The sequence below is a fragment of the Bos mutus genome, chromosome 22, assembly GCF_027580195.1.
Source record: "Bos mutus isolate GX-2022 chromosome 22, NWIPB_WYAK_1.1, whole genome shotgun sequence".
NCBI lineage: Eukaryota > Metazoa > Chordata > Mammalia > Artiodactyla > Bovidae > Bos > Bos mutus.
The window spans coordinates 49,808,440-49,818,188 of record NC_091638.1 but is presented as its reverse complement, the minus strand read 5'-3'; the positions used below and the strand labels follow the sequence as shown (position 1 = coordinate 49,818,188).

The window sequence follows — 9,749 nt, the reverse complement described above, 5'->3', positions numbered from 1 at the left end:
TACAGCCCATCCAGGAGTGTCACATCAATTTCTGGTGGTTAAAATCAGGGAGGCTTTGGTCACTTCTCATTTGAAAGACCCTGGCTAACTGCAAGTAATCTGCATTTTAACGATATTTTGAATGGGTTGGTAAAATAGGAACAGATGGTTAAAGTTTGTCATTTTAGGGAAAATAATGAAATATTGCACTGCTTAATCTGTCTCTTTTTCACACTCTTCCCTGTCCCCTCCCCACTGCAAAGATATTCAGATGCAACAAAATTTAAAGGAAAATACTAATAATATCTTTGTCACTTAGGTCTCTTCACCTGAAAGGACCCTAACTTTGTCAGCCATCTCTGTGTTAACCTACTCTGTTAGCCTTTTATTCTAGTGTTACCTCCCGAGAGAAGGTTTCCTAAAAGATGTTGCTTTGAAGGAGCATAAGGGTTGGTGGTGAAGTGAGACTAGCTTACCATGAAGGAAACCCGCTCTGTAGATGCTTTATTAACCAGAGCAGACCCATTCCTAGTTGAGCCCAGCAGGGGAGAGAGAAGTTGGATAACATGTATTCTGAGCCTCTTAGCCACCTGTCCCCGGGGTGCAGATGGCCATAAGCTGTAGCTGCAGCACCTCTTGACGAAGAGAAGGCAAACTGTCGCCACTCTCACCTGCACTTCGCTTGGGCTTGCCTCTCTACCTGCTGCATTTCTCTGAAGCTTTCCCATCATTCTGCTTGGACAGAGCACCAGATGAGCTCAGCTGCTGGGTGAGGGAAGTGAGTGCTTCTGGCACCATGGCCAAAATCTCTCTGGAGAATGAGCATCGTGTACCACTTGCCTTACTGCTTGCCGACTTCAGTTGCAAAAGCCTCCAGGATGCTCCTGGATAAACATCATTTTTGTGGCCACACATTGTTTTATAAGCTGAGTCATCAGACTGGCTGACTCCTTAAATACTGCTGTCTGATTCTCCAGGCAGCAGAAAATGAGGAGAGGAGATATGAAGTGTAGCTCCTTGAGTTTATAGAGGGCCAGTCTCATTCAGCAAAGATAACGAGGGGGGATCATCGTTACAGAATTTGCTTCTGTTAAACAGTGGTTGATTAACTTGAGTTCCACTTAAGACAAAAAGATGATACTGTCCACATTTATGTTACTACAAAATCTGTTTGGTTATGGGCTATTTTTAAATTTTTAAAAATCTTTTTATTTTGTGTTAGAATATAGCCGATTAACAAACAAGGTTGTGATAGTTTCAGATGAACAGCGAAGGGATTCAGCCATACATATACATGTATCCATTGTCCCCCAAACTCTCCTCCCATTCAGGCTGCCACTTAACGTTGAGCAGAGTTCCAAGTGATGTACAGTAGGAACTTGTTGGTTATCCATTTAAATATAACCTTGTGTACATGTCCATCCCAAACTCCCTAGCTATCCCTTCCCCCCATCCTTCCCTCCAGCAACAGTAAGTTCATTCTCTAAGTCTGTGAGTCTCTTTCTGTTTTGCAAGTAAGTTCATTTGTCTCATTTCTTTTTAGACTCCACATATAAGGGATGTCATATGGTATTTCTCCTTCTCTGTCTGACTTACTTCAGTCTGTATGACAATCTTTAGGTCCATCCATGTGGCTGCACATGGAATTATTTCATTCTTTTTAATGGCTGAGTAATGCTCCATTGTATATATGTACCACACCCTCTTTATCCATTGGTTTTAGGCTATTTTTGATAGTCACCAGTCTTAAAGAATATCCTGTTGAAAACTTGATTCCCTCTTCACTCATTTATTACAATGTGATTTATTATGAGGTAATCAGTTCAATCCGAAAGTAATAGTGATGTGTTAAGTCAAACTGTTTGAAAATTCTCCATTTCTCTCTATTTCTTAGATAAATTGCTCTGCCATGTTTATCTTCTGAATAGATACTCAGTAACATGTCTTGATGAATTTTTAATTAAAGCCAGTGTGCCTGTATCAGAGAAATTTACCCTAATTAACTCAAGTTTCTGAATTTGGAGATTTGTAACTCCCTGAAGTAAATTTCTCAGTTCTCTTTCCCTATCTACTTCATTACATTCCTTGAAAACATACAAGAGCATCCATCCAAGACTATATACCGAATTCCTGTTAGGTGGCAGGCACCATGTTAGTCTCTGTGTGGGGTAAAAATAAGTGAAGAGCAATCTTTACCACTGAAGGACACAAATGTTTGTCAATGTGTAAGGTGGACATATTTGATCTCTTGGAGGAGGGTGGGATGGGTAACGGCTACAGGAAAATTCCTTATGGAAGAGCAAAATCCCTTTTAGCCAGAGGCAGCTGGGGAAGTTTTCCTGGGGAAAGCAGTCCTTGGAAGGTGAGGAGGATCCATGAGTTTCAAGAGAGGAAAATACATAGGCTGAGGGATACTGTATACAAAGGTCCAATAAGAGCCAGGAAATAGTATATGGTTGTGTCTGGAGTTGGGATAGCCCCGCGAAGAGTTGGCCATGACTGAGCGACTTCACGTTCACTTTTCACTTTCATGCATTGGAGAAGGAAATGGCAACCCACTCCATTGTTCTTGCCTGGAGAATCCCATGGACGGAGAAGCCTGGTAGGCTGCAGTCCATGGGGTCGTACAGAGTTGGACACGACTGAAGAGACTTAGCAGCAGCAGCAGCAGGGACTTATAATTGGAGAAGGAAATGGCAACCCACTCCAGTGTTCTTGCCTAGAGAATCCCAGGGACAGGGGAGCCTGGTGGGCTGCCATCTATGGGGTCGCACAGAATCGGACATGACTGAAGCGACTTGGCAGCAGCAGCAGCAGGGACTCATATGAGAGCAGTTTCCTGGAGGTGACAGTGTCAGAAACCAGAACACAGGGGACTGAGAGTCAAATACATTGTGCTGAAATAAAGGGGTTCGGAATGGATAATTCTTCTCTGAAGTCAGGGCGAGAGAAAAGGACGCAAGAGGGAATAGGGGATGAGAGTACCAACAGGTGTTCCTGGGACCACAGAAAGAGCCTGTGGAGCACAAAGGGTGAAGATGGGGGACAGGGAGCAGCAATGGTGCAGTGGTTTCCTGGTGGTCAGAACATATGGAAGAGTGTGTGGAAAGCAAGAGAGGGTGGGGCACTGAGGGGCCTGATTTTCAGAGGCAAGCTGGAAGTCGGTTCATATGCCAGAAGGGGTATGTTTGTGCAGGGTAAGAGTGGATTGAGAGCCTCCGTAGGTGAGTGGACTGAGAACCTGAGGAGAGGCTCAGAGCAGATGCTGTAGGTATAGGAGGGCAGGTGCATTGTCCTGCTAAATGCTGATTTTCCACAACCTGTGCTTTGCCCTTTTGCTTCAACTCAAGACAATGTGCTAAATTTAGTGCAAACAGCAAGACTGTAGGAGTCTGGGACTTATCAGATGCCCTCCCTCTCACCTTGGCTCCCTCTCTTCTCTGCCAATTGGGATTAAAGCCCTCCCACCCCTGAGCTGAACTGTGGAGACATGGATTGGAATTGTCTTTATATGGGGAAGGCATCATCTAGGATGGATTGAGACAGGGAGTAAGTGAACTTTGGGAAAACTAGTTCTTAGGCTCCGAGATTATCATCACATATATCAGTCAATGGGAGTAGAACTACGGGATGAAATAAGAGCTCTTAAAAGGTTGTTCAGAGGGTCTGTGTAGCTTGGCACCTCTTGTTGGATAGCTCCCTGGAGAGAGCTTTGTGGGAATGGGGCTTCATTCTGTGGCAAACATCCAACGGTGGCCACTGGGCAGGGGTCTAGCTCTCTGGAAGAGAAAGCAACATAAGTGAGGATATGTCTTTTAGTATGTTCTCGGGTCAAAATGTATCAAGCTATTAAGAAACTCAGTCATTTACAGAACATTTTTCAGGGGGCAGGAGTGGGCAGCCTTCATTGGTGGGAGGTGGGGTGTATAGGTGAGCAGATGGGAGTCTGTGGCAAGATCCAGGTGAGCACAATCAGGCCTGGGAGGAGTTATGAATCATAAAGAATATGGTGAATGAAGAATCAACAAGATCTGTTGATAACCAAGATATTCTTGTATTAGCCTCACTTCCTATTCAACAAGTGTGTGTCAGGTGCTGGGCTGCATCATGATGAACCAGAAAAGTAACTGTAGCCTGGAGTTTGCCTTTTGGGAGCTGACAGTCTTCCAGGAAAAGTAAGACCCAAAGGCACACAGCTTGAATCCCAGACAAAAGAAGGATCCAGTCTGCTAGCTGCAGGATCAGGGAAGGTTTTTCTGGAGGTGATGCCTTGGACTGGCTTTTGAAGAGTCGGAGTGCTCAGGAGTGACAGTGGGGGGTGACACCAGGGTTTTGACTTGGTGGTGCTGGTGACAGAAATGTACGGATCTGCTGTCATTAGGGCTAAGAACACTGTGCGATCCAGATGCAGATGGAAAGGAGAAGTCCTGCAGTTGCCAAGACCTTCCTGGTCTTTGATGAGCCACTGATCTAGGGTCACGAAGTGATATCTGCAGACCTAAGAGTGAATGGATTCTTAGGGAGGAGAGAAAGGAGGAAAGTGTCAGAACCAAACCAGAAACTCAGGATGGCCTGTAAGACAGAGACCTAGGAGCAGCAGAGGCGGTGCCCAGTGCAGGAACAACCACCCCTTATCCCCCACCCCCACGCCCCCAACGAACAAGTGCTTCCTTACTAGGAAGGGTGCAGTGATTGTTCTGACCCCAAACATCTACCACACAGGCCAACTCAGGGTGACAAGAACCAAGGAGGAGTCCCAGAGTCCAAAGAGCGAGGGCCATGAGTGTGCCCGACTTCGTTCACCCACGGCGACCCCGCCCTGCGGGACCAGGGATCTTTTAGGGATGGGGTCGTGACGGGGCTGTGGATGGCAGCTGAATGGGTCTTAAAGCGGTATTATTCCCTCTTCCTTGCTCTCTCCTCTCCACTTGCGATCTCTGGGTGCAGGAGGAATTGGACCTCGAAGCCCTTGGGGGCCCGAGGGCATCCCACCTGTCCAGCCCCGCCTCCTTCGGAGCTTGGGGCCACCCAGGGCTTTAGGCCTGCCTGAGAGCCAGTCCTGACCCCGCCGGGCCGTCCAATCGCCTCTCGCGGATTTCCCTCCGCTGGCGCGCGGCGGCGCCGGCGCGTGGGGGCTCGCGCGCGGGCTCGGGCGGCGCGAGCCCGGGCGGCGCGAGCCCCGCGCGCCGGGGAGCGGCGCATGCGCGGGCATCCTGCGAGCCCGCTGAGGCGAGCCGAACCGCGGCGGCGCCGGGAGCCGAGCAGCGAAGCTGTGAGGGACGAAGCGGCGGCGCGAGAGCAGCGGGGACGGACAGGTGGCGAGCCCTCACCCGCGTCGACCAGGACTGCCGGGCCACCCGCGGAGCCTCACGGTCCAGACGTGGCGGCGGCGGCATCCCGGACGGCCTGTGAGGGATGCGCCGCCCACTGCCCCGCGCCGCCTGACCTCCCCCGCCTCGGCTCGCGGTGCGCCACAGCCGGGCCCGCGGCCGTCCCCGCCGCGCTGTCGCCCGGTCGCCGCGCCCGCGGGGCCGCGCCCGGCCCGGCCATGTGGACCCCCACAGAGGAAGAGAAATACGGCGTAGGTAGGTGAGGCTCGGGCCTGGTCGCTGCGGGGGTTCGGGGGACGCGCCCGTGTTCTCGGCCTCGTGCGGGCCCCGCCTCAACTCGCGCCCGCGCGCCCCCCGCCGCGGCCCGCAGGCTGCGCGGCCTCGGCGCGAGGTGTGCGCGGGGTGGGGGCGGCGCGGGCGCGAGGCGCGGGGGTGGGAGTGGGTCTCTAGGCGCGCGGAGGGCGGCAGGGGGCGCTGGCAGCGCAGCCTCGGCAGGTGCGGCCGGCGGGAGGGGCGGGCAGGGCCCCGGCGGCCGCCCGAGGCTTCTGGTGCGGGGCACGGGGCAGTTTTACCCAAGAAGCCAGTTTCTGAGAATCTGTTTTCTCTGCTCTCGAACCTCAGTTTTAATGAGTTTCTGATCCTGAGTTGATGAGCCGGATGACTGTTTATTTTTGGACTCAACCTTAAGGGAAAAAAAAAGGGATAAAATACGTTGACATCATTTTCTCTATTCAGAATTTTGCAGACATTTGACTGGAAATGTTTGATCCGTTTTACTTTGTTTTGCCTTCAATATTAGAAAGAGTAATTACGTTACAATAGGAAGTGTTCTTGCACATGCCCCAGTGTTTAGTGTATATTATAGTCATGGTTTTGTTAGGAAACAGATGAATCTGTTTTTAGATGAGACCGTTATTCCTCTTAAAATCTCCTTTAAAAAAATCTGTTACAAGTGTTAAACTCCAGAAGCTAAATAATTCTTACAGTGTTGAATTATTTTGAAAAGAATATTCAATAATTTAAGGGCTTGAACATTAGTTTTACAGTGTGTTTTGTGGTGATTATGCAAGAGAGTTCAGCCACATTGCATTATTGTAAGTCACCTGTCATCTTATTCAGTTAGATAGAAAAATGAGTGTACAGGTTTTTCCCCCTGAAGTTTTAATGGAAAATTTTAGATGGTGAAATCTGTCTGAAGGTAAACTTTTGTTTCCCATATTTTCTGCAGCTCAATGAAGGTTTAGTTCACAGTTCACTACAAAGTAACTTTTAAACTGTCAGTTGTAACAAACGTCTAGGAATCCCATCAGGCAAATTATGTAGAAATTGAATTATTTAAATTTAAGGACCTGCAGAGAGATCTGTGCTGGTAGAAAATCTTGTTTTGAAAGGCAACTTTCTGAAGTTTTTAATCTGTTATGCTCTAAGGGCACAACAGGACTTCCCTGGTGGCTCAGTGGTAAAGAATCTACCTGCCAGTGTGGGAGACATGGGTTTAACCCCTGGGTCAGGAAGATTCCCTGGAGAAGGAAATGGCAACTGACACCGCTATTCTTGCTTGGGAAATCCCACTGACAGAGGAGCCTGGTGGGTTACAGTTCATGGGGTCGCAAGAGTCAGACCCAACTTAGCGACTAAATGACAAGTGCATGTTGATACAGGCTAGGATGGAAGTGTTGAAAGGAGCCCTAGTGCTAGAGTCTGTTGAGATGGGATTGGGAAATGATGTGAAAGCTAGGATTCACCTCTGGGAACGTTTTATCCTTTCTCTTGGAGCATTCCCTAAATACTAAATATATTCTGTGACATGAAGAGTTGGTGGTGTATCTTTCCCATAATTTGCTCTCAGACCTGCTTAATTAGAAAAACAAGTAATTGATGTGAAAGTGATCAACTGTCCACTGGCAGCTAAGTAATAATTTCTTTCCTTCTGGGTAGGAACCTCTGAGTAGCAGAGTTGGCAGATTTCTGAGTCCTGGATTCTCTTTACTGGTGTTGTGGGCAAGTTATTTAACATCATTTTCTTTCTTTCTTTTTTTTAAACATCATTTTCTTAATGTGTGAGTTGGGGATAATATTTACCTACAGGATTGTGAAAACCAAATGAGAGCCTACCAAGTGCTTAATAAATGTTAATTTCTTCTTTTCCCCTTAGTACAGTACTTAGAGTAATAACTGCACTAGGCATATCCTCAGGTGTGTGGGTTCTGAGATGGAGACAGTGCAAGGTCATCAAGATAGGCGTATGTGAATCTCAAAGCACTATGATTTGGTGTGTGATTTACTCAGGAAGATGGGAGGAAATTTCTGCATTTCTGGGACTGTGGGTTTAGCTTTAGAAAAATTTTTCCCTGTGGAGGGGCACAGCATTGGGCACAGGATAGGACTTAAATGCTTCTTAAATGAGAGAGAGAGTTATTCTGAAGACATTAGCAATTGTAATTTCGTGTAGTTTATTTGTCCTTTCTGCCAAAGAAACTCCCTTCCTGTTTCTCTCATAGCTTTCTTCTACTATCTCTTCCTCAGCTGTGGTCTGAAAGTTCCTGTGTGAATTGTTCAAAACCCAGAACACATTTTTTTTCATAGGCATATTAGGGTTACACTTCTTTGCCGTTTCATAAAAGCTAGTTCAGTCTATAAAGTAGCCTAAACATTATACTTATAGTGAGAAAAACAGTCAATTAAAAATGGAGTGTTAGCTGCATTGTTTAATTGCTAGCCTGAAAATCTGTTATCATTAATTCCTATGAGAAAATGTTTTGCATTTCAACTTTGATTTTTACGAGCAGATTGGCGCACACATTTCTATCTCTGCTTGCTAATCCACAATTCTTATAGCAAGGAGGGAGAACTTAGACATTCTTCCCACCGATCTGGATAAGTTGCTTAGATGTTGGTGAGGAAAGGAGTCCTCTGTTGCAGCAGGGCCGAGGAGTCTCTCCCACTGCAGCTGTTCATCTGTATTTGACTTCGATAAGATTTTTGAGATTCTGTAGCAATACCTTAATGCCTTTAAAATCTTTTATGATATACAAATTCTGTACAGGTTGTGACATTTTCAAATTATTTGATTTATTCACTAGGGACTAAGTGATGTCTGAATTTCTCTTTTCCATTGTAATGTTCTGTGATTGAGTTTAGAGGGAGGGGCGAACACTACTCTTTTTTTTTTTTCCCCCACGAGAGTTAAAGATGTTTATCAGTTTTCACAATAAATAGCCAGACAAAAACGATCATTACAGTTACAAATAATTACATGCAGTTTGGGGGGTTAAGTAGAGTCATGTGGCAAGTGGAAGTGCATCCATGCATATGTTTTCATCTGCCCAGTCTATGTCTTTTGGTTGGTGCATTTAAGTTTGGTGCATTTACAGTTAAGGTAATTATCCATATGTATGATCCTATTACCGTTTTCTTAATTGTTTTGAGTTTATTTTGTGTAGGTCTTTTCCTTCTCTTGTGTTTCCTACTGAGAGAAGTTTCTTTATCATTTATTGTGAAGGTGATTTGGTGGTGTTGAATTCTCATAACTCTTGCTCGTCTGGGAAGCTTTTGGTTTCTCCGTCAAATCTGAATGAGAGTCTTGCTGGGTAGAGTATTCTTGGCTGTAGTTTCTTCCCTTTCATCACTTTAAGTATATTGTGCCATTCCCTTCTGGCTTGCAGAAGAAACTATCCTTTTTTGAAGATCAGTGATGGGCTGGTCAGTGCTGGGGGTGGCAGTCCTAAGGTTGTTTTCATTATACAGATGATGAAACTGGATCTCAGAGATTGTTAGTCCTTTTTGTCCTTCAGCAGTTGAATATTCCTGTTAATTTTCTTCTGGTCAGTGGGTAATGTTTTGTCATATACTTGACCTTTTACTGCCATTCTCTACTATTACAAGGAGCTGTTCTTTACTGAACCCTTGTAACCTGTGTTCTGACTCCTTAGGTCTCTCTCTCCCTTTTAGGGATTCTCTGCTTTCCAGTTCTGTTGCCATAAATAACTTGGAAAGCCTTGCATCTTTCCATTCTTAATTTTACCTTTTCAGGAAGCTTTGTATTCTAAAGTGCATTAGGTGAGAAAAAAATCCAACCATTTTTGTGAAACACCTGTCTTTTCCCATGTTGATTGCACCCAAACTACCAAGTATAGAAACCAGAGAGCAAGCAAATACTTTTCTCACCCTTTAACAGCAGCAGCAGCAGTAAACACCACCAATAGATGAAATAGGAGTTTGTAATTAAACTCCTAAAATAGAATAGCAGGTTTGAGTATATGTGTTTTAGTTTGGCCACTAAGTGGAAGCTGCATCATAAGTCGTCTTTTTTATTCTACTGCATGAGGTAAATTTTGTAATGATTTAAGAGTGATTACTGCTTATTCTTTTTTAATCCCCACTTAGCAGTCTATGAAAAAAAATTTCCTCATTACTGACCAGAATACCACTATTTTAGTT

The 9,749-nt window shown here is 45.8% G+C and overlaps 1 protein-coding gene across 8 annotated transcripts in view; it reads left to right on the top strand.

Annotated features, from left to right (window-relative positions):
• The first annotated feature begins 5,165 nt into the window (after positions 1–5,165).
• The window catches only part of DOCK3 (dedicator of cytokinesis 3), a 304,753-nt gene continuing 300,169 nt past the window's right edge, over positions 5,166–9,749 (top strand). For 7 of the 8 annotated variants that reach the window (XM_070359225.1, XM_070359222.1, XM_070359224.1 and 4 more), the window contains exon 1: positions 5,166–5,564. In XM_070359225.1, the coding sequence (XP_070215326.1) occupies positions 5,180–5,564 (385 nt within the window). In that variant the 5' untranslated portion in view covers positions 5,166–5,179. The remainder of the gene's footprint in view (positions 5,565–9,749) is intronic. The other variant, XM_070359226.1, reaches the window with a different exon arrangement.